Below are 25,267 nucleotides of genomic sequence, written 5' to 3' on the forward strand. Positions count from 1 at the left end.
ATCCTTTTGGAGATTCCCAGATCCCAGCACTAAAAACCGTATATTGGAAGGGAGCTAGCAATCACCATTTTTTACTGTGCACTCGGATCTGTACACAAAGATGGCTGACTTGTAGAATGAAGATATATCGTGTCTTCAAGTTTTACTACAACAACGATGTTCTACTGTGAAATGTCTTATTTGTAATAACCTTGGGACAGTGAGTCTAACTGTACAACTCTAACGTATTTGTAAATAAACATCATGTGAATGACAACATATGTCGAACATCACAGAGGAGTTTATTAACATCAAAGTCTGTATAGTCGTATCATGATGGACAATTACAAAATCATTTATGACATTTCATGCTTTAGAAGAGTAGTTGAAATTAATGTGTGAACCAATGTTAAGACCCCAAAACTGTAGTTGATAGTATTTGTGTGTACAGTTTTGTTTTATAAATAAATTTGGGTGCTATAGTTCCAAGTTGACTGTTGAAATAATAATTTCCTAAACATTCTTGATCACTTAAGCAAACTGAAGAATTTTAGTGAAATGAAGGATACTTTAATAAATATGCAAGCATGTCCAAGGGAATTTTGCATCATAATTTGTAATAACACAGGCACTGCAACATCGTAATATTATAATATTCACAAGTGTGGGTGTATTTTTAAGTATGGAGTTTAATGTACTGGACTTCTATCCACTGTCTTCTGTTTCAACACTAGATTGATATAAAGCTTGAACTGAGCAGTTAGGTTTGTCCATTGACTTTACGAATTACCAGGGCCATGTGATAGTTTTTTTTTCAAGAAATGGCTGAATTTTCGTAGGCTACACAAACAGGCCATATTATTGATGTATGATTTGCCATTTCCACAGTTGCTTTAAATTCTCGTTGATAATGAGAACATAATAATAGTTGTTTTCAAAAAATTCTCGTAGTGGTACTATTGAATGCAGGTACATCTCTGATTATTTTCTTTCCTTTTCTGGTATGTAGGCTCTAGGATCCAATTTAGGATTTGTTTGATGTTTATGGCATGTTTCATCTTTCGTAAACCAGTAGGACAACTTGTAACAGAGGAAAGTTAAAAATTAAACATAGTCCCTACTGCAAACCTGGGAATAGTGAAGTTCTTCCACGCCTCCAGTGACAGGTTGGTGTGTTCTCGACCAGGTACATGGCACCAGTGATCAGGAGTCTGCATAGCAATGTAGAACATATTGACGCTCATCAGGTTGAAACATGACGCAAAACAAACGAAGACAACGTTCAGTCTCATCTGGAATTTCCCTCTGGAACCAATTGAGTCCAGAACTTCCTCGAATGCTAGAGCACCCTTCAGCTTAGAGTTGTTTTCCTGCAACTGAATCATGCAAGTCACTGTTAAGGCAAGTTACGCAAAGGGAGAAAAATAGTGAGCTCAAAAAATGTGTACACTTATTTTCTGCATCTATTAACTTACATAGCAGTAGCATTGTCTACTGCAGGGGTTTTCAATGTCTGCGTCATAGTTCCCTAAGGGTTCGTGGCCTTACAGTATGGGTGTCACTGTGGTTACATAAAAATAATTATTTGGTTTATTTGCATTCTGAGTTAAAGAACAATGTGCATCCTAGTAGTAATACTGTCTAGCAAGTTCTATAACTACGGCAGTGCAGCATATGGCAGTCAAATCATAAGACATGATTAGTTTGTTTTATTCAGTAACAATCACCGTGGAAGTAGAGATTCTTCAAATGCAGATTGTTTGTTGTGTACCTTCTGTGATTTGTACTCTTCTGTCAGAATAGATAAATTTTTTAATGTAAGCACAGTACTTTATTTCAGATGTATCATGCAGTTCTAAAATCATGAGTGAATGAGTATGCAGTAAGTATGGTGGCAGTTAGTTGAAATTCGGTTTTAATCACACTACTAAATTTATTTCAAAGTCCTAACTACTGCAAGCATTCATTCTAATAAAGTGAAGTGACATTTGGAGCCAAATACAGTAGATTGGTAAACAAACCATGAGAATATATTTTTCATAAGTTAAAGGAAAAGACATAACAAAAAAGAAGCTTTCAACAAATAAACCATGATTCACAAAAAGATTCATCTTTAATATGTGAATCCACTGCAGTAAGGCCATTGCCAGGTAGTCATACAGAAAGACCACAAATCCACAAGCTGAAAATTTGCATCATTGGCATATGCAGGTCTGTTGATATGCGCAACCTCATGATGCACTGTCTCAGCGAGTTTCTGAAGAAACACATGCATGAAGCAGAAGTAGAGATTTAATTTTGGCATGGATTAGGTTGAAAAATAAAATGTACTTTTTAAGGTTTAATGGAATGACGCTGATGCTATCATCTTTCAAGCCGGAACCACCCAAGTGCTCAACAAGGAAGTAACAATCGCACGTGCTCCGATTCTGGAAGAAGATGGCTATGTGTCCTGGCAGTTGGAACTTCAACTTGCATGCATTGTGGGCTGCGTGCAGAACTTTCTTCTTAGATTACAGTGGTTTCTTTGTGGAGTATCCACTTTTCTGTCCAGTGGCAGTCCACAGATATAACCATCAGCTGCCCACTTGTATAATGCAGCATTCTCCTGCGACTCATTCGTATGAACATTGTTGCAATAAACCTCATCAACTTCTCCCATATGATTGCCTCCAACATATGATTCGATTCTGTTACAATCGGAATCATACGAACATAGGTCATGATACGATGCTGGATATGGTACTTGCCATTCTGTGAAGGTAGTACAAGAGGCATTGGGGCCTCTTTCACAATGCACCTCAGGAACCAGGTGATACTCGAAGTCTGCATATGCAATGAAGGGACATCACTGTTGTTCATGACCATTCTTAACCTTTAAGAGTTTTGTATCGTTGGTGGCATTTCCACAGGTACCAATTCCTGGCTTTAGTATTCAGTGAGGTGCTTTTCTAGAACCTCACTCCTTGTAAAAGGGTTGAGGCATTTATGGAACAACTATCTTGCTCATTTTTTGTGCTTAATTGGGTGGAAAGTAGGCTTTTCATACACGTATAGGTTGCTTCTCGCTCTCAGAGAATAAAAGCAAATTTACAAGTTTGGTATGCTAACCAGCTAATTCACTGGCCCTGTTTCCTTTGTTTCAGAAAAATTGCCCATTATGATATTCTTGCCACATTTTCCATACCACTGTGCAATTGACTTGCTCTGTATATCACGCACTTCTCCCTCAAATTCAGACAGTCTACTTTTACTAAACAGCAGAAGTACATCATCTAAATTTGAGGGAGAAGTGGCATCACTGCCCACCATAAGAGGATGTGCCAGCCCACAATACAGAACTGCTTTACACTTAATGGTGGGATACTGCTGGTCGTTGACTGCTTCAGGGCTTATCCTTTCCAGAATGCCTGGGCATCCATTGAGAAAAGTTGCAGGATCTCGGTTGTCCACATTCATGTCGTTAACGCAGCCCTTTGAGGTCCTGTCCCCAAACGCCAGCAAACACACGGTAGTCCAGTGCAGCTGTGTGATTTACCAGAAGATCCCTAATAGAGTGGGCAGAGGGGCTGACGCTGCTAGGTACATAGTGATGTTGAAACGATGCCTGATGCTGTGAACATCCATGATGGTTGTGAAATGATCCAGGTGATAGAAAGCATGACTGCATTGACAGATGGCCTGGTGTCATCAGCCTTTACCACATTGATGATGCTAACAGTCCAGACTGTGGTGGTGTTTGCAGGTACAGCAAATACATCATTGACAAACCAGGCTGTCTGCAACAGAAGAAGAAGAATTTAGTCATCAGATAAGAGCTGCAGTGAACACACACATAAAAACGTCGAAAAAACACACCTTAATAATACCTGTAAGGTCACTAGAGTCAAATTGGTGTCGTTTATTAGCTTTGATGAACCATAATCATAAAATTTCCATTATGATGCTTCATTTCTCCTGATTCTGTCGACACTGTTGAAGTTGCTGCTGGCAGATCTTAGACCAGAATGATTTTTCTTGTTGAAATGACTCATATTTATGGCTGAACAGTACATTCCTTTTCTTACTTAAACGAATAGCAATACGCTTATCTCTACTCTCATGGTATTAGACAACATAGCACAGGCTCCCAGCTGTGTGTAGACAATACTATTTTACCACAGTTGACCTGGAGTTACAATGCATTAATTTCAGTGCAGTTGCTTGTGCTAGTCCATCATATGGATAATGGTGGAATGCAACATACTCAGTTACAAAATAGAAGAACAATTTTCTGATGCTTTGAGAACTGCACCACACAATGACAATTATCTGCAGATTACTATCCACACACCACACGCCACTTTGGCTCTGTTCAAAGAATGCCAAACGTATTTTAATAACGCGCCTTTTGCAGGTGATTACTAGCTCAGAAGCCACCAGTATCATTTTTAAGCATCTGGTGACGCCCAGAGTCCAGTACCTATCACATTGTGCACTGAGTCTGCAATAGTAGTAACAAAAGGTAGTCAGAACAATTTTTCACACCGTCAGCAAGATGACACTGTGCAGCATCCAGTAGTGCACTTGCCTGTCTCGCTGCCTGGAGGTAGAGGCGCTCAGCTGTTATCAAGACATCACTAGGCTCTGGCATGTGTTAAAAACATGATAAAAACTTGAATGTTTTTTGACTAATAGCACTCTGCAAGGAGTGTTTACAAATCATTCTATGGTATTTTATACAAGTACACCAACACCACACGTTTCAAGTTAAATAGTTAAAATTATAAGTAGATAGATAATATGTTGCATTAGGCCACCACCCGTAAACACAATTTAGTCGATTATTTGTATCGATAGTAAAAACTGTGAGTACAGGCACAAGGTGGCAGCATTTTCAGTCACTTCCTCTAAGTGCAGATTTAATTGTATTACAGTTACACAATTTTGTCTGACTGTATGCCATGACGTGGGTATCCTAGGACCAGGGGTAGGGTTGGCGCGATTTTTCTTGTTGCGTAGCATTCCTCAACGCACCAGTATGTGTACTAATGGACGAAAATAAATTTTAATGTCACCCAATTGCACTTTATAGCAAGAGTGTATCTGTTTATTTACAATAATAATAGTAATAATAATAATAATAATAAATGTGTGATGGTAAAATGTAAAACATTAAGCCGTAGAACTATGACAGAAGCTCACAGTTGGCAGATATCGATACTGGGCTAGCCTGATGAATCAGCATAGGTAGACCTTGTCTTCCACGCCACAGCAATGAGATATGAGCAGCAATCGAGCAGACAGAATCTCCAGACTCCTCTCTCTTCAGGGTGTGTTAACTCTTCTCGAAAACAGTCAGTTGTATATGTGTCAGAAGCAGTACATTTCGCACAGCTGATACTACCAGAGAGAATAATCAAAAAATGGTTAAAAGTAAGATACATGGTTTAAAAAAATAGATATTTGCCAAGCAATAGTGTTAGGTGCTAATATAAGTCATTCTGATAAAATGTATGCAATCTGTGATCAGCAAACTTCTCATTATCTCAACTGTACTAGTATCAATAAATGATACATGTGTAATGCGTTTTGTTTATTGAATCATGCCACTCTAAACTGCATCCAAATATTGTACAATTCAAATTACAATGACTTGCAACTCTCATGTATTGTTGGAGAATACCATAGCATTTAGAAGTCAAATAAATAACATTACCATTTCCTCACGCACACAGAACTAGGTAAGCTCGATGTGGGGAGCAAGTGCTCACTCGACGGAGTGCGTGAGACCGGAGTAGAGGTAGCAACTCGTTTCCTGTTGGAGACTGTCCCTGCAGCTCATAAGACCTGGAGTATCACGTGCTGTGACGTACGTGCCACAGCGTGTCTTTCTCTTGGGCATCACTGAGGCAGCACTAGCAGACTGCACGTCACCAGCGATGGGCGACTCCCGAGGGAAAAACCGTCAGGAGAAGTTGACCACGGAGTATCACATTCCGCGCACTCACCTGTGCACTAAAGTGAAAGTAACAACGGACAATGCCAGACACGTTCATTCGAACTATGATGTCTACATGCCAGCTTGCATCAGGACAATTGACATTTTTTTTGTTGTTCAGTGACTCAGTAAATTGAATGTATCTTGCTCCTGCACAGGAAATCCTGGATAAAGCTAGTGCACTTCGTGGGATAACGAGGGGAGCATTTTAAGGCAATTGTTACCCAATAAGAAGGCATCTGTGAATAGTATTAGTGACATTAAGAAACCAAGCTATTGAGGTCTGTCACTTAAGAGAACATTTCATGTACACAATGCTAGGCATTTCAAGATGAGGTAGTAATTCGAGCTGTACTACTCGAGAAAGTGAAAAGACTATGTCTCGCTTGAGCTGTTCATAAACCTTGTGGTGCTGTTCACATGTACACACGTTTGGTATATGTATAAAAGATGAGTGATACCAGAAATTGTCTTTAACTTCATAACATTCATATGGTGTTGTGGTATTCTTCAAGGTTATTCAAAATGATCTAGACATATTCAAGTTATTGAAAAAACAGTTTTCATTTAGGTAGGGTACTGGATGATTATCTATGGAAACAGAAATTAAAAAATTCGAACAGAAATTAAAATTTTTTTTGTTGCTGTAATATCCAGCAGCAGGGTTGCTAGACCAGTGGAGAAGGCATTTTGTGCCATCAAGTTCTGTAAGAGTGAGTCAATAACAGTATAAAAATGCAAAACTGTTTCTGTAAATGTGTCTCGCGACTTGTAGTGGCTTGGAACTGAATCTGACACGATTTCGTTTGCAGGAATTTTCTCAGCACTCTCCAAACAGCTGACTATGGTATTCCCAGTTTGCGACTGGCACGAGACATTGATTTGGACTTTTGTGGACTTCTGAGGAACCTCTATCCACTCTCTGCTTTCGTCTTTCCCCATTCGTAAATGGATTGTCTGGTAGATGGAACCTTGTTAAATGCCTTCGCCAATGGTCTAGCAGTCATGTTGATGGAAGTCACTGTAACATAGGAAGACGTGTTGAGTTGCTGTTCCCGCACACATAATATGATAATACCTTACCTCCATACCAAAATTTTTTACGGGCACTTAAATGTATCTTGATCATTCTGAATAACCATATACAGAGTGAAGACTATGTGCTGAATGACTCGGTGTTGTTCTCCAGTGGGAGCAAGCTAGACAAACATTGAACAGAACTGAGCCTTGGGAAAATCATTTTGAACTAAATTTCATCTGTTAGAACTGAAAGTGAAATTCTCCCCATCTAAGTGATCACTAACTGTGTGTCGTCGTCTCATGCAAAGTGAAATACGATGAACTACACTTGTGTGACAAACTAAGAGAGGCCTTGAATATAATGAAAACGCCACCTAGAATAGGTGATTCATAATGTGTGTTGCCTATATTTCTAGAGCTGACATCTACATCTTGGTAATTAACATTGACACATGTATATGTATATGATTTACTTTGTGATTGTAGACACTATTGTGACTACCAGTCTGGTAAGACATTCTTGCCAACATCGCCTGTGGTGTGATTTTAGAGTCATTATTTTATTCCTGTATAAGCCGTGTAATGACTGTATAGTCTGGTATCTTTGTTGTGTATTTTATGTCAAGTCTTCCGATGGTGAGAATGTAATTCATGTTCCATAACTTTAAAATCTTGTATGTTCATTCTCCCATGTTTTTACTTCCCATTCGTAATTTGATTTACAACTATGTACACTCCTGGAAATGGAAAAAAGAACACATTGACACCAGTGTGTCAGACCCACCATACTTGCTCCGGACACTGCGAGAGGGCTGTACAAGCAATGATCACACGCACGGCACAGCGGACACACCAGGAACCGCAGTGTTGGCCGTCGAATGGCGCTAGCTGCGCAGCATTTGTGCACCGCCGCCGTCAGTGTCAGCCAGTTTGCCGTGGCATACGGAGCTCCATCGCAGTCTTTAACACTGGTAGCATGCCGCGACAGCGTGGACGTGAACCGTATGTGCAGTTGACGGACTTTGAGCGAGGGCGTATAGTGGGCATGCGGGAGGCCAGGTGGACGTACCGCCGAATTGCTCAACACGTGGGGCGTGAGGTCTCCACAGTACATCGATGTTGTCGCCAGTGGTCGGCGGAAGGTGCACGTGCCCGTCGACCTGGGACCGGACCGCAGCGACGCACGGATGCACGCCAAGACCGTAGGATCCTACGCAGTGCCGTAGAGGACCGCACCGCCACTTCCCAGCAAATTAGGGACACTGTTGCTCCTGGGGTATCGGCGAGGACCATTCGCAACCGTCTCCATGAAGCTGGGCTACGGTCCCGCACACCGTTAGGCCGTCTTCCGCTCACGCCCCAACATCGTGCAGCCCGCCTCCAGTGGTATCGCGACAGGCGTGAATGGAGGGACGAATGGAGACGTGTCGTCTTCAGCGATGAGAGTCGCTTCTGCCTTGGTGCCAATGATGGTCGTATGCGTGTTTGGCGCCGTGCAGGTGAGCGCCACAATCAGGACTGCATACGACCGAGGCACACAGGGCCAACACCCGGCATCATGGTGTGGGGAGCGATCTCCTACACTGGCCGTACACCACTGGTGATCGTCGAGGGGACACTGAATAGTGCACGGTACATCCAAACCGTCATCGAACCCATCATTCTACCATTCCTAGACCGGCAAGGGAACTTGCTGTTCCAACAGGACAATGCACGTCCGCATGTATCCCATGCCACCCAACGTGCTCTAGAAGGTGTAAGTCAACTACCCTGGCCAGCAAGATCTCCGAATCTGTCCCCCATTGAGCATGTTTGGGGCTGGATGAAGCGTCGTCTCACGCGGTCTGCACGTCCAGCACGAACGCTGGTCCAACTGAGGCGCCAGGTGGAAATGGCATGGCAAGCCGTTCCACAGGACTACATCCAGCATCTCTACGATCGTCTCCATGGGAGAATAGCAGCCTGCATTGCTGCGAAAGGTGGATATACACTGTACTAGTGCCGACATTGTGCATGCTCTGTTGCCTGTGTCTATGTGCCTGTGGTTCTGTCAGTGTGATCACGTGATGTATCTGACCCCAGGAATGTGTCAATAAAGTTTCCCCTTCCTGGGACAATGAATTCACGGTGTTCTTATTTCAATTTCCAGGAGTGTATTTTTACTTTTTGGGCACACCAAACAATTAGCTAAATGCCTTTATTTCATGTAGATGGTTTGATATGCCACTTAATTGACATTACGTTTAAAATTATCTATTTTTTACGATTTTTTCAATATGTAATCCTGATGTTGAGTATGTTTCATTCTTTTGTAATTGTTTTCTGTTTCATCGAGAAAATGAAGCTCAGGCTGTATTTCCAGTTTCTTGTGACGAAACTATGTATTGACAATTCTTGATCTGTAATTGAATTTTTAAAGGTCTCAGTTCCAATAGCTGTTTATGTTATTTGCCTTATCTTGTGCAGTTGGAATGTGCGTGAATCTTGGTAGAGAGAGTAAACTTTTTAAGTAAGGAGTGAAAGTGATTTGTTAATAATTGCTCTAATAAAGAGTGAATGTGAGTAGTCAAGTATCCGTCACTGGAGTGAGAGGGAGAACGAGTCAGACACAGCAAGATACGCACATTAGTAAGAGTATCTAAGAATGAGTGTGGGAGGTGTCTATATTATAAACGTTGTAAAGTTTCGTAAATGGGATGAATGAAGTTTGTGAACTGGTTCTCCCTAAAATCAAGTTTTCAGCCCCCTTACATCAACATTTGGAGTGAATGGATGTGGTGGCTTTCATAAAGAGTGGATGCTATGAGTGTTAAGCTGTTTCCTTGAGAATAGGAGATCTGTGTGACAAAAATTTCCTGGATGTAGTCACAATGATTAGTCCTATTGCAACTACGTCTGCACAAATTTTTCACTAGAGGTAGCTGTGAAGGTGCATGGGAGTCTGTTTCCCGACTGCCACGTCTCATAGACTTACCATAATTGGATTCATAGTCATAACTGTCCGTGCATAGTTCCCATCGCTTTATAAAATGGGTAACGAATAGTCAGTGATTGCCAGAAGTAAGAGGTCTTCCTCTATACCGATTCCTTCTCTTTACTATAGGAGGTTCCGCATGCAGCTTTCTCTGCAGCTCAGCTGAGTGTATACTGAGTCAAGCTGGATGTGCTAGGCCAGTGACACAGTGTGAGGAACGACAGCAAACACTGAAGCCTGTGCGGCTCTCCCCACTCCTCACGCCTTCCAATAGCTGCTTTGGTGTGGCCAACAATAAACACAGGCCTGTGTCACGTCAGCAATGTTGTGTTCGTAGCCCATGATAAACACTCATTCAAAGTCCACAGACATATGTATATCTGTGTCAAAGCCCTTTGATCAAATCTTTTGACAATGTAGTAGAGAAGCTTTTAGCAAAGATCTTTGATAAAAGTTAAAGTGAGGCCATTGTTTATATGTCACTTCGCCTGCGTTGGTGCATTTAATCTATAAAATGACGAAGTATATTTGGTGCATGGCTACCACCACGGTGATCGTTGCGAAGTATGAAAAATACGAAAGTCTTCATACCACAAAGGACGCTGACTACAAAAACCGTAATAAGCTGTTGCGGCCTTACGAAGAAATAGTTGCGGCAATCAGCTGCATTCGAATTTGCTGTACTGCCAGTGACGTTAAGCTTACATTTAAAAAGAAAGGATGTGGAAGGAGATGGAGATGTGAAGTGTGTTCAAAGTATACTTAAGGGAAATAAATGTCTTTATTTGTACTCCAAACGACCTGACATAATCTTCATAAATTCCTCATTAAGTGATTTAGATATATTGGTTCACATGTTTCTGGAATAAAACGTAAAATCGTACATTGTGCGACTCGAGTACTATGTTGAAAGCAGGAATAGCTTTCACATATAGTTAAAAATCTTAAATTAGCCATGGGACATTCATTAGCAGTAACAGCATTCATGGTTTAACACACTGACTGCCACGTGAGCCAATGTTGGCCCCAGTTACACAGGTTGTGACTCCACGTGAGCCATATTTGTTTACGTATACATTGTACTGTGGGCCGCGTGATCCATAACTGGCTCTCATGCAGAGTTGTGTTTAGAGGCCTCGTGAGCCTCATAGGGCTCACATATAATGCGTTTCAACTATGGGTTTAAAAGTGGTGGCTTCACTGAACACTCTTATGTTCGTAGCACTCAATATTTTTAGAATTGGTAGCCATGGTGATGCCTAACTTCAGCGTATGGTTAAATGGTACACAAAGATCGTTTCTGAAATCGTTTTTGGAACATCTGTTGTAAATACTCTAGCGCTGTACAACTTGTCAAACAAAGGCCTTAGGTTATAATTGTGTTAAAATATAGTTGTTGGGCCACGTGAGCCATATATGGCTCACATCTGTTAACAGTCCAGACCAGTCATAAATTGACGTTTTATCAAGTAACTTAATCGTACATGTTCAAAAGAAGACATCTGATGCAAAAAATCTATTTGGCTTCAGAAGTAATATTCGTGATTTCAATGTGGTATAGCAAAGCATGATCCAAATTTCACAATGGCAGTCAATGTATTAAAGAATGAAACACAACATCAGATATAGTTTTTCACAATTTGCATTATGGTTTGTGAGAGTTCGTTCTCACGATAAAATACAAATAGTTGCATAGGTATTTCATGTGATATTTCGGAAACTCGTTGAAAACAAATCGTTCCGATTGCTGTTGATCATAATCAAATAACTGCACTGCCAGAAAGGCAGAACATCACACATACGAACGCCAGATAAAATGCCTGAGTGAAAATTTCCTTTTGATAACGAGAATAAATTCTCGAAAAGCATGATATGAAGCATGAGAAAATACGGAACTAGTGCTGTGTTTCGTTATTTAAACTGTGAATGACACTGTTCCAGGCTATCCAAAAACATAGATTATGATGAATGAAATTGAGGAATGGCATTTCTTAAACTAATATCGTGTACAGAAACATGGGGGGCCACTTTCATGAAGGCAAACTGAAATGTATGTTCGCCCATTGTCAAATAAGTTTCGCTATTGCTTACGTCCTCACACTGTAGCTCACGAAGCAAATTCTTCTGAACACTTCGAGTTTCTACACTCCATATCCACGGTTTCGCCCACAATCGTTTCCATTTCTCTCTTTTCCAGCAATGTGCTCGCTGTCAGGTTATGGTGTTGTTAAATGTTTGGCATCCGTTCCAGAAGAAGTATGACGAAATATTTTACGATCGTGTAATAGCTCCACTGAATTAGTTCTATCAAAGAAGTTTCACGAAATCTTTGACAAAGCGTGCATTTGTATCGGCCAGCTGTTAACAGTACATTACTGACGCCACACAGACGTGCCTTTAGGCCTGTATTTACCGTACGCCACGCTGCTATGGAAAGTGACGTCATACCAGCGTGATACTCGATGCGACATTCGCCATACTAGTTTCACGGCGTTTTGCAGTTTTGTATTATAACTTGCAGTATGCCGTGTCAGGGGAATAGCGCATTAAAGATATATACTCAGGCCCATCACCCATGAACCAACTTCTCGTAGTAAAATGTCAATTAATGACGCATTGGCAGTAAAAGGCTTCAGGACATCCTAAGATAAACAATAATGTTGGATATCCAAAGTGCTCACAGTGGCCATGTGACTAAGGACGTTGAGATATTGTATCGAAAGACGTAGCTACGCATCCAGCTATACTGGATGCTCCGTAATTCCCGTTACAAACTTCTAGGACTTATAGAGGAGAGAGAATACATGATAGTTTGAATATGATCCCATATGTGGGAACGTCATCCAACGAGCTACAAAACCTCGAAGTTTACGAAATTTCAGTCACCAACTTTCTCTTCCGAATGCGAAAATATTTTATTGAGCCCAACCTACATAGGTAGGAATGATCATCAAAATAAAATAAGAGAAATCAGAGCTCGAACAGAAAGGTTTAGGTGTTCGTTTTTCCCGCGCGCTGTTCGGGAGTGGAATGGTAGAGAGATAGTATGATTGTGGTTCGATGAACCCTCTGCCAAGCACTTAAATGTGAATTGCAGAGTAATCATGTAGATCATGTGAATTGCAGAGTAATCATGTAGATGTAGATGTAGATGAAGTTACAGCTGTTAGCGCCTGTAAATGTATGTAGAGGGTGATTCCGTCATGACGCTACAAACTTTCAGAGCTGATGCAGAAGAATAAATTTATGAATTTGAGATAAGATTTCTTGTACCAGAAACGAATGAGTCGAAAGTTGCGAGCGAAAACCGTTCTGGTACCTCTGATAGCGGAATACATGTACCAGTACTGTTGCTGCTAAGATTGTAGGGTTGGCAACTTTCACGAATGGTAATGCTTTTCGAGCTATGAGCACATGTTCAATCGAGGAGATGGTGTTTCACACTATTGGAGATGAGCAAGTTCTCATAGGTCCTAAAGGATGCATTTCAGATCCCATGTTTGCTGGACATTTTTTCTTGTTTCGTTCCGTACTACCCCATCTGAAAGTTGCCTACCACACATTATTAGCAACAATAGTACCGGTACACGTATTCCGCTGACAGAGGTAACAGGATGATTTTCGCCTGTAACTTCCTACTCGTTCGTTTCCACATCAGGAACCCTTACAACAAATTAATACATTTATCCGTCTCCATCATCTTTATGAGTCTGTAACATCATGACGCAATCACCCTGTAAACATATTCATTTACAGGCGCCGGCGGCTGTAACTTTGATGCTCTGCAGCGTCGTTGGATGACTTTTCCGGACATGGGTTCTTATTCAAAATATTATGTACTAACTCCCCTCTGCAAGTCCTAGAAGTTTGCCACGGGAATTTCCGAACAGTCTGTATGTAATTTTTTTTTCCATCTTCGCCTTTTGTAACAGATTCTGGGACTTTCTTATTTAGCGTATGGCCAAAACAGACATATCATAAAATTAGATTACGTATACATATGTACATATTTACACTCAAGAAACTTAAGATTGGCTTTGCAAGTGAATATCCAGTCCTTCAATCCAACGCATTGCATCTGGAGTTGCTAGCAGGAAGTCGTCTTCGGCACCGTGGTAGACTCGAATCCTGCATTCACTGACAATGTGGTGAACAGACTGGTGTGGGGCCCCGCAGTCACAGGCTGGATCAGGCAGTTTCTTCCACTTAAAGAGAGCAAGAGAGCCTCCCTGCATCGGCCATGGCCGGTACGGATTCTGTTGGGAGTAGTCCAGGTCTTGCTTGGAAGTTTAGCATCTGTCACTGCTTTCCACAGACCTTTCCATTCTTCAAGGAGTTTGAAATCCTTAGCAACCATGTCAGCAGCATCGCACAGAGCTGGATGGCGTGATTTCAGTCTCTTACGATTTAAAACTGGCAGATCGCTATGCACGGGTAGGTTAGAATTCCTGGAGATCTTGTGGAATTCCCTCGTAAGGACAGTACAGTTGCCAATAAACTGGAGTAGATCTGATTGCGCCAGATATTATGCGCATTGTCGTATTCAGCTGGGTGTCAACAAGCCTTGTATGATGACTGTTCGTCCAAACAGGTGCAAAATACTCAGCACTTGAGTGCACCAAACCCAGAGCTAAAAATCGCAGGGTGGTTGCTGAAGATGCCCACGTAGTTCGTCACAGCTTATGGATGATGTTGTTTCGAGTCCTCAACTTTTGAGCTAACTTAAGAAGGTGTTGTTTGAAGCATAGTGTACGCTTCATGCTGACACCAAGATATTTTGGGTTCCAAGAATTCTGCCTCTGAAACTGGGACTAACATTCACAATGTATTCGTACCTGTGCGAAGCTAATGTGCCATATTTGGAGGTTTCCGTATTTACGCTTACGAACTACCAAAATACGATGTTTTAGTGATACCCCGCATTTAAGATCACTGGAAAACGCTTCATTCTGTAATATCGGTACGGTTTGTTCTGCTAAAATGTCGGGAAATGTACTAAAGGTGAAAAGTGTGGAGATAACACACTGAGCACTGAACTGAACTTAGAGCTTAGCATTCAACACAAGTATGTTGACACTTTTTGCTGGGTTCTAATTACAACTGAGAAGGAAATTTAAAAGCAGAACAGTAATTACTGGCGAGTGACATAACCTTAAAACGACTAGCATTAATACTCTGGTTATTAGCAACAGCAGACATTTACGAATAATAGCTGCTTCAAATGAAGTAGTTTTTAAAGTCTGCAGTGACGTATGCGAAGCAGTTTAAAGATTTTATTAAAGTAACTTGCTTATCAACGAGATAATACAAACAAAAAATGACTAATAAATTGTGAAATAGACATGCGACCTGTCACATAATTTATTTGATATAACCTGCTATATGGTTTGTTATGGGCCAGATAGCGTGATACTGTATAAACGATTTTTATTTATCATCAAAAATCTCTAACATAACAGTGATACATCAGGCCTTGTATTTGCAGACAGCATGAATGTATGCAATGAGGATGATCAGATTGTCGTATATTTTTAATTTTAATCAGCATAATAAATACATATTCGCACTTGTTTACTTTCACGGAAATTTATTGTGCTTTTCCTTTTTAATAACAGCTTGTGCTTATTTACTCCGTTTCTGCCTGATGCAAGCCTCTATAATGAAATTTATGGCATTTCTTACGTCCCAGATTGGATCAAATTGCTGCTAGTGAAGTGTTCAGCTGTTGTTTCTGCGATTTCTGAGGTATCAGTCGACAGCGTCGTATCACTGTCACTCTCAGGTTACTGGAATTGCGCTGCTGGACACTTACAGGGTCACCGAAGCCGTACAGGCTTGAAGTTCGTGTCGGAACGATCGCTTGGAGAGAGTAGTAATTCTTACAGGAAGAGGTATCGTGGTATCGGGTTCAAGCAGGCTTCACAGGAAGTTTGTTTTGGGCCAAAACCTCGTACTCCAAGAAGTCAGCAATATATAAACAACTTAGAGTTTCGTGAGAAGTGGCTGACCTCTTTTCTGAAAAGAAATTCTTTTATATTTTTAGAGTACAGGGCCGTCTCTCTTGTCACAACCTTAAGGGAGGTGGAGGACCTCTGGCCTAAAACGTTCATAATCTAAGCAAGTAACAGAGTCAAGTAAGTGAAGACGCAATGGCTGAAACATCCAACTGGGTGAAGAGTGGGAGAGAAATTCCGAATTGTTTAAGGACTACCAACTGCTTATAAGTATATCATAAGACTCAATTTGCAGAGCCGCTTAGTGATGCGTACTGTATTTACACCAGGAGAGACAATATGCACAGCAGAGGTACTTCAGATACCTTTGATGTTTCTGTTACACAACTCTTGGCAGCCCTCCCAACACACCCATCCAAAGTAGCTTATGAACACCTGGCAGTTAGTCAGGGCGATTTCCAGCCGTCAACTCAGCAAACACAGTGGGGCTGTATTATACCTGCTGCAATATTTTAAGGAACAGTAAACAAATAACTTATGCCTGGTGCAGTGTTTTGCAGAATAATAAACAAATAACTTTATACTAGGATTGCCGATTCTCTTTTAATTTGTGTGTCTGATATGCTACAAGTTTTCCCAGTGGCGTTTTGGAACTAAAGTGATTTATAGCCAAAAACGAAATATCTTCCACAACTGAAATGGTACAAGTTTTATTGTTTCTCTTCAACAACTGAAAAATTGGTACAAGTTTTATTGTTTCTCTTCAACGTTTTTCGCTTTATGACGCTATACGGCAGCAATGTACGATAAATGCGGGCAGTATACACTCCTATTAAAATAGATAACAATGTGAGACCATTTGTTACTTATTTGCAGTAACTCTAAATCACAGACACCGATTCATTATGGAACAGGTTAAGCAGCACACTCGTAAATTAGGAAAATATTTGCAAGCATCCCAGAACTTCTCAAAAATATGTCTTTTTCACGTAAATATGTGATGCAATTTGGAAACTGTTAGTTGTGAACGAGGATACTGTGGTAAAAGTGTATGAAGAGAACAACTGAAGTTACAGTGGGCGATATACTACTACACAATATGTCACGTTCCTGAAAAGAACAGGTTAAGTTTACAATCGACGTACAAATACTACTCGTCACATCACGATACCCACACGAGTTTTGCTATAATCAACACGGAAAACACGGTTAAATTTTACATCAAGTTTTTGTCCCCAAGTTTTCGAAATGAATCTATGTGACGCAAGTGATTAAGGGAAAGGAAATTCCTGGACTCAGCATATAAAGGTAAGTACATTTAAACAGCCATGCAACTTCCACAGATTTTGCAACTTAGCTGGTTTTTCGTTCCTTTTTACACGAACGTGCCAAAGATGAGCACTGCAGCTTCAGAATATCTCACGAAAACGATGTGAAACGTAGAGTACAACTAATGCACATCCGCTTCAGGTGGCTAACGCGTCACACGTGCAGAATTTGCAAAAGCGCTTGTAAAATGGAAGTGCGCTTATAGACATAATGTAAGACATTGTGGTCTCCTGACCTTCATTGGTTACATATTCCGCCCTCACAATCATATTCCGCACATCAAGACGCTTCATTCGAACCCAAACTCGATAAGATAAAGTCAATGTATGAATTCATGAAAACGTTATGCAAATAACTAATAAATCGCAAATGCGCTCCGAGATTGAAATACTCAAGGCTGGCATACACACACACACATTCAAGACAAGACAGTCACAGGGGTTTTTTGTTTGAAATACTTGAGGCTGGCGTACACACACATTCAAGAAACGATGGTCGCAGGGGCTTTTAGTTCGGGAGATGCAAACCGCATGCCGGGGGGCTGGTCCCTTCAGAGGACGACCTAGCCTATCTATGTTGGCCAGTGACCGCCCATAGAGCAGACAGCGTTTGCCCAAGTGAAAGGAAGAACGACCCCGTGTTCGGCTTAAAAGCAAATTCCGCTATATTGTGTGGGAGCACCCAGCCTACGCATTCTTTACAACATAGCACACAGTTTCAGAGATTTTCACAGGGGGACAGCAAACGCCAAATGCCGATGATACAGATTTCCGCATTAGTCGCCTTAAACTAAATGTCATTCTCCCGTTTTAGAAGAGCAATGCTGATTGTCAGACGTATTTCTGATGCCTTCAGCTGAAGGAGTAATGGAAGAGACCGAAAGATATACCCCTTCACATCTGGCGTGGAGCGGGGCCGTTCTGTTGTCGCTCTTGGAGCGAGAACATGTAACGAGAGCGTGTGCGCTCGTACGTGTACTCAAAGAGCGAGGAACAAGTCTCTTCTCAGTACTTCACTGGGAGAGCACCTCTGTCAAGAGCGAATCGGAGTGCGACTCTATATTGAGTCCTGGCAATAAAGCATTGTTCACTGTGTTGGCCACCACACTTATTGTGTGGTGTGAACGGACAGAGTTATAGCTAAACGCCTGTGAGCGAATTTTTGAGTGGCATCATGGTGGACGGGTGATCTGACCGGTGTATCACGCCAATAGCTAGACTAGGGGCGAACAGGAGTCCTTGACTTCATCAAGGCATAGGGAGAGTTTGATTGGCGAAGGTCAATCCAGACAGAACGAGAGTTATCTTATTTGTCAGCAGCGAGCAGCGCAGACAGCAATTATCGCAGCTTACGGTACTGTGCGCTACAGCTCTTGTGAGCCCCATATTTCCTCCACAACAGTACACTTCACTGCATTTCACATGCGACAGCCTCGATCGTACCTAGCAACATTCTAACAGATAATTATTCAAGTTGAGTATGTGCGGCTCTCAGCTATTTGCCAAGTCAATAACAAACTTAAAGTTTGTATAGAAATTTCATCAGCGAATCCTATCCTTAAGAGGTAACTTCACATTCCGAAAAGAACCTGTAAATAATTTGTTCAGTTCATAACTAAAACTGCCATTGTGATTTTTCAGAATTTTTGCAAAATAAATAATAGTTTTCGTTAGTTTCATGTTTTTCTTACACTAGCTAGCACTACTCCAGTACCCAAGTATCCCACTAGTTACAAAAGAAATTTTGTGAATTTTTGTGTCATTTCCTTACAGCGGACGACTCCAGAAGACATTTATTGCTGAAAGTTTTTCAGGCATTTCTCTTTGGAACGTTAGGAGCGTCTGTCTGACTTCTGTAGTAGTGTGGGGGTGGAAATTGCATCTTGCAGGAGCCACAGGGTAAAGGGTACATCTCAGATTAATACGTTGCACAGAATGACAGAATAGCACCCAAGCCACTCACAATAAGCGATTGCAGGAGCCACAGGGTAAAGGGTACATCTCAGATTAATCCGTTGTGCAGAATGACAGAATAGCACCCACGCCACTCACAATAAGCAATAAGAACTTTGTATGGACCTTTAGTGTTTTCATTTCGCTGTTGTGACAGTCTTTCTCCATCCCTACAGAGAGAATGCTGTACTCAACACTCACACAACTGCTCACTTCCGAAGTGGAGAGGCCTGTGGCACAGGAGAGTGAAGCCTCGTATCACTAACTAAACGTTAGTCTTGTGTCTGTTGACGCCACATGAAATGGGACAAACATTCCGAACTGGCGTTTGTAAGACAGCACTGTAACATAATTCTCATGTTAATGAGTCTTGGAGTAATAAGCAAAAGAAGGTGGCGCTTGTCTACCTAACTGGCAAGTGAATGGCACGATAACCTATGAAGACATGTTTGTCCAAACAGAACCTTGTTAACATAATGTCAGTCTTCGACAACCAAGACAACCCCTTCGAGCAGAAAATTCACTTAGATTTATTAATTTCCAAATCATGGATAGATTAGATTAGATTTATTTTCATTACAATTGATCCATAGTGAAGAGGTCCTGCAGGATGTAGAACATGTCAGAAAAACAATAATACATGACAAAATTTACAACTGAAACAAATAAGCTAATGTACCTTCCACAGATTCCAAGTGGAATTATCGTCATTTTTTTAAATGAATACTACATGAAAGTATCATTTTATAAGCACTCATTTACTAAGATCATATTAATGCACTGAATTTAAAATTTAAAAAATGTTTTTTATTTATAAGGTAACAAACATATAATAGAACTGCTACAATACTTATTTACAATGAACACATTACAGCACTGAAATGATGCAGAAGTTAGATTGTACTTACATACAGGATGTTTCACTAAATGTGTTTGCCTCTGTACTCGTAAGTTACGAAGTAATAGGCGACGGAAATATTTATTGCGGTAGGTCACCATAATATACGTTACACTGTCTGCGGAGCTACGAACATAGTTTACTGTGCTATTATCCAAAGAGTTACAGCAAAAAGATACAATTTTTTAAGTGGAACAAAAGTTGTTTCTATCATGCACTGGAATCAGTAACACCAGCTGTGTATACATCAGTTTAAATTACATTCCTATCACTTTTAGTTTGGGAGCTACAACCCTTAAAAGTTTCCGGGGCAGATACCACACACGCTGCGCATAACGCAATGCGCCTTCTAAATGTGGTGCAGCCGAGTTGTAACGTCGCCGGTGCCACGGAGCGAGAAGCTTCCTAGATGCGCTGTTAGACTGCCGACTGTCACCGCACACGGCTGTATAAGCCACACAAACAAACGGGGCTCAATATATCACAGTTACTGACATGGGGTGAACATGGCACACATGAGCAACGAGTATGTTGACATGTTGCTGACGCTCGGCGAGTGCCGACATGATGCCACTGAAGCAGCCATGGCGTAAACTGTGAGATATCCTAAGCGAAGAGCTCCAGCAGCCATTACATTCTTACGTGCCGAACAACGACTTCGGGAAACAGGCAGCTTGGTAATTCGCCGCAGTAACAGACGAAGAACTGCAAGAAGTGAGGAGATGGAGGTGTAAGTTTTACTCGTAACTGCAGTACACCACGATTCTCATGTCAGCTTACGAGCAGTTGCTGCAGTTGCTGGTGTCAGTCTCACATCTGTGTGGCATATAGTACACGACCACAGGTTTCACCCGTACCGCCTGTCACTGACCCGGGAGCTGCATGGGAACAGTTTCCGTGCGAGAGTTACATTCTGTGAATGGGCCTTGCGTAATTTTGCGCTGGTGTCTTTACAAGGAGTTATGTTCTCTGATGAGTCTACGTTTACAAATTATGGTGCAGTGAATAGCGATAGCATGCACTACTGGGCCGCAGACAATCCTCGGTGGGTACGACCTGTCGACGATCAACGTAGTTGGTCTATTAATGTGTGGTGTGGAATCCTTGGGGATGAGATCATCGGTCAACACTATTTCCCAGGTAGGCTGACAGGTAAGTTATATCACGCGTTTACAGTCGACAGTTTGGGTGGTCTCCTTGAAAATGTGTGTTTACAAATGAGAGTCCATATGTGGATGCAGCACGATGGTCACCCAGCCCATTCTGCGTGTGCTGTTGTGGAAGAACTAAACAACAGGTTTGCAGGAAGGTGGCTGGGGCGCCATTGTCCTCATTCATGGCCCACACGGTTGCCTGATTTAACACCATTACACTTCTTTTTGTTGGGATACCTAAAGGATCCTGTTTGTATCAATGAGCCCACATCCCCAGATGATCTAATACGGCGCATCGAGGACGAATGTTGCTTTGTGACACCGGCGATGTTACATCTCGTCCGCAGATCCTTTAGAAGGTACACTGCATTGTGCATTCAGGAACATGGACACACATTTGAACATCTCATTTAAATCAACTTCCCACCGCCAGAACATCCATCACCCACTACACAGCCATGTGTTATGTACAGCGTGTGGTGTCTGCCCCCGAAACTTTGAAGGGTTGTACCTCCCAAACTGAAAGTGATAGGAACGTAATTTAAATTCATGTATACACAGCAGGTGTTACTGATTCCAGTGCATGATAGAAATAACTATTGTCTTTAGTATACATAAATAAAAAGTCAATATCCATGGACATTTTTTAAAGCAAAAGAAAAGTATGGTGTCTAATTAATAAGGACTTTGGTTTAAATGTATTCCATTTCAAATATCATCATCGTCATAAACTAAAGGCTATGCCTTGTCGATTTAGCCATGTCCCTCTCTCCATTGTCATCCTCTTCAATTCTTCATACGATTTTATCCCCATATCTTCTTTGATGTTATTAAAATGCGTTGCTCTTGGCCTGCCTCTTGGTTTTTTCCCTAAATCTTTTCCTTCAAATACATTGTTTAGGAACTGGTTGTGTCTCATTATGTGCCCTATCATTTTTGATTTTCTTCTTCCTATATAATTTAACAGCGTTCTGTTCTCATTTACTTCTCTTAAGACCTGTTCATTACTTTTTCTATCTACCCAGCTTGTTTTCGTCATTATTCTCTGTATCCACATTTCAATTGCTTCCAGCCTCTTTTTCTCTGCCTTCCCAGAGTCCACTCTTCACATCCGTATGTTAAGACACTCCAGACAAAAGTTTTGGCGAACGTTTTCCTACTTTCTAGGCTTATGTGGTTGTCTGTTATTAAATTCCTTTTATTTTGGAAAGCTTGCTTTGCCAAGGCTATTTTTATATCTGTGATACATTTATTGTCGTCAGCGATTGTACTCCTCAAATAACAGAAGTTCTCAAGTTACTCTAGAACATCATCTTTTAGTTTAATATTACCTTTATCATTTTCGTTTGTCTTCCCTACTACCATAGTTTTTGTTTTCTTCTTATTTATTTTTAGATTAAATTCTCTTACGATTTTGGCAAATTTTAGCTACATAAACTCCATTTCCTTTACTGAATCAGCAAGTACTACTCTATCATCTGCAAAATGGATGTAATGTATTCCTTCCCCCTTAATTTTAATTCCTTTGGTTTTTCTTTCCAATTTTTCAATGGTTTTTTCAATAAATAATTTGAACAAATATGGTGATAATGGATATCCTTGCCTTACTCCCCTCCTTATTTTTGCTTTCTTATTCACACCATTCACTTCTATCTCTGCTTCCTGCCTTTTATACAGGTTCCAGATAAATCTTCTGTCCTTCCAATCAAGATTTATTTCCTTCATTGTTCGGAATAACAATTTCCAATTAAACATGTCAAATGCTTTTTGTAAATCTATAAAGGTCAAATAGGTTTTCCTATTAACTCAATTCGTCTTTCTAATACCATCCACACAGAAATGTAGATTTGAAAAAGAAAAGTGGATGCACAACAAACTTAAGAAAATTCAACAAGGTCTAAGTGGAGGTCTAATTGATAGAGCCTACTCTAAAATGAAATCATTCCAGATAAACTCAAGAACAAAAACAAACATGGACAAGAATAAAAACGGTGACCTGAGGAACTATATGAAGGAGAAGATATTGCTAATGAGGGGGAAATTCTGGAAGAAGAGAGCAGTGTGGATTTCCACATGATAGGGCCACCTACATCGAAAGAGGAATTCAACAGTGCTTTGAATGATCTAAGTAATGGCAAAGCGACAGGCACAGATGACATCCCAGCAGAAATACTGAAGGAAATTGGAGAATCAACAAAAGAATACTTATATAAACTAATTAAAGAGTACTATGAAGATGGAAAAGAACGATCTACAGATTTGCTTAACAGCAAAACAGTAATAATCCAAAAAAAAAAAGGAAATGCTCTGCACTGTGAGAACTATAGAACTATCTCCTTAGTATCCCACACTTCCAAAATAATGTTAAATACAATAAAAAATCGAATAAAAAAGAAAATTGAGGGAGACCTAGAAGAAGACCAATTTAATTTCAGATCCAGAAAAGGATCTAGAGAGGCATTTCAAATAGTGGGATACAAATTGACTGTAGTTCTCCACATAAGATAAAAATTATTTCATCATTCTCGTCATTTAGTAAAACTGAGAGGTCATTCTTACTTGATCACTGTTCCTATTCTGTAGCAGAATCCTTACAACATGTTGTTGTTGTTGTGGTTTTCAGTCCTGAGACTGGTTTGATGCAGCTCTCCATGTTACTCTATCCTATGCAAGCTTCATCATCTCCCAGTACCTACCGAAACCTACATCCTTCTGAATCTGCTTAGTGTACTCATCTCTTGGTCTCCCTCTACGATTTTTACCCTCCACGCTGCCCTCCAATGCTAAATTTGTGATCCCTTGATGCCTCAGAACATGTCCTACCAACCGATCCCTTTGTCTAGTCAAGTTGTGCCACAAACTCCTCCTCTCCCCAATTCTATTCAATACCTCCTCATTAGTTATGTTATCTACCAATCTAATCTTCAGTATTCTTCTGTAGCACCACATTTCGAAAGCTTCTATTTTCTTCTTGTCCAAACTATTTATCGTCCATGTTTCGCTTCCATACGAAATACAAAACTTGAAAGAAAAAAAGGCTGCCAGTAGTTGTGACGAAACAAGAGCTGTATCGTGTATGAGATACAAAGGCGAGCGAGTGCTCCGGGACTTACCCCAGTTCACTGCTGGCAGCGCCATGTCACCTTAACGCGTCTGTGAGTGGCTTACAAGTATTGTACCACAATTTAAGAATGAAAGTTGTTTTTCCTAATTTTGTCAGCATGTGTTTTAGTACATTAATGTTTAGAGTGCCAAATCTCAGATTGATCAGATGAACATCTTTCCCTACCGAAAAACTGATCAGAATATGCATATGTGTGTCAAAATTAGCTGTTACAAATTTTGGTTTGATTAGAGCAATATTTTGGTCAGCATCCACGTTTTTAAGAAAAATTTAAAGCACTAAATATTAGACTTAGAAATATGAAAATTTGTATGAAACTTCAGTTCAACATAAAAATAGTAACTACGTCACACCACTAATCTATCTCTAGTGGCTTCTAAGTAATTTCCTGAAAACAAAATTTGGAACAAAAATGTTCTGATTTGTAGTGGATTAAGTATCTGTTATATTGTGTATTGAACTGGGAACCTAGAAACGATGGAGAGGCTTCGTTCCGCTGTAGTCCACAGTGGTTCACAACCCCAAAATAGGCCACAGCAGTCCACACACCCCTCCGCCACCCCACACCAAACCCATGGTGATACCTGTTTTATTAATCTACAAAGTTCTTATCGTGATGAGACCTATTAAATAATAGAGCTATAACAACTTTCAAGACCTTGATGTTAATGACAACCAATACAAGGTTTCTTAAAGTTGTAGTTCAGAGGTCGTGTTCTACTGTCAGTTCCGTTCCAAGAATTCCAGACGGCAAAGTTTTAATGCAGGCGAGTTAAAAGTTTTTCTGTGATTTTAACCAACTTAACCTTAGAGCCGTTTAAAGGGTACTACTCTGGGCATGGATTGCATAACTGCAGATGTTCCCTGGACCGTCCGCAGCGTCCGTGTATAAATACGGCCTGA

At 40.7% G+C, this 25,267-nt stretch overlaps 1 protein-coding gene across 1 annotated transcript in view; it reads right to left on the reverse strand.

The window, feature by feature from the left end:
• LOC126177114 (carcinine transporter-like) overlaps positions 1–25,267 on the reverse strand; it is a 668,824-nt gene that overhangs the window by 553,829 nt on the left and 89,728 nt on the right. The window contains exon 2 of the mRNA XM_049924381.1: positions 1,108–1,349. Coding sequence (XP_049780338.1) covers positions 1,108–1,271 — 164 coding nt within the window. The 5' untranslated portion in view covers positions 1,272–1,349. The remainder of the gene's footprint in view (positions 1–1,107; positions 1,350–25,267) is intronic.

The sequence above is a fragment of the Schistocerca cancellata genome, chromosome 3 (genome assembly GCF_023864275.1).
Source record: "Schistocerca cancellata isolate TAMUIC-IGC-003103 chromosome 3, iqSchCanc2.1, whole genome shotgun sequence".
In the NCBI taxonomy this organism is placed as follows: domain Eukaryota; kingdom Metazoa; phylum Arthropoda; class Insecta; order Orthoptera; family Acrididae; genus Schistocerca; species Schistocerca cancellata.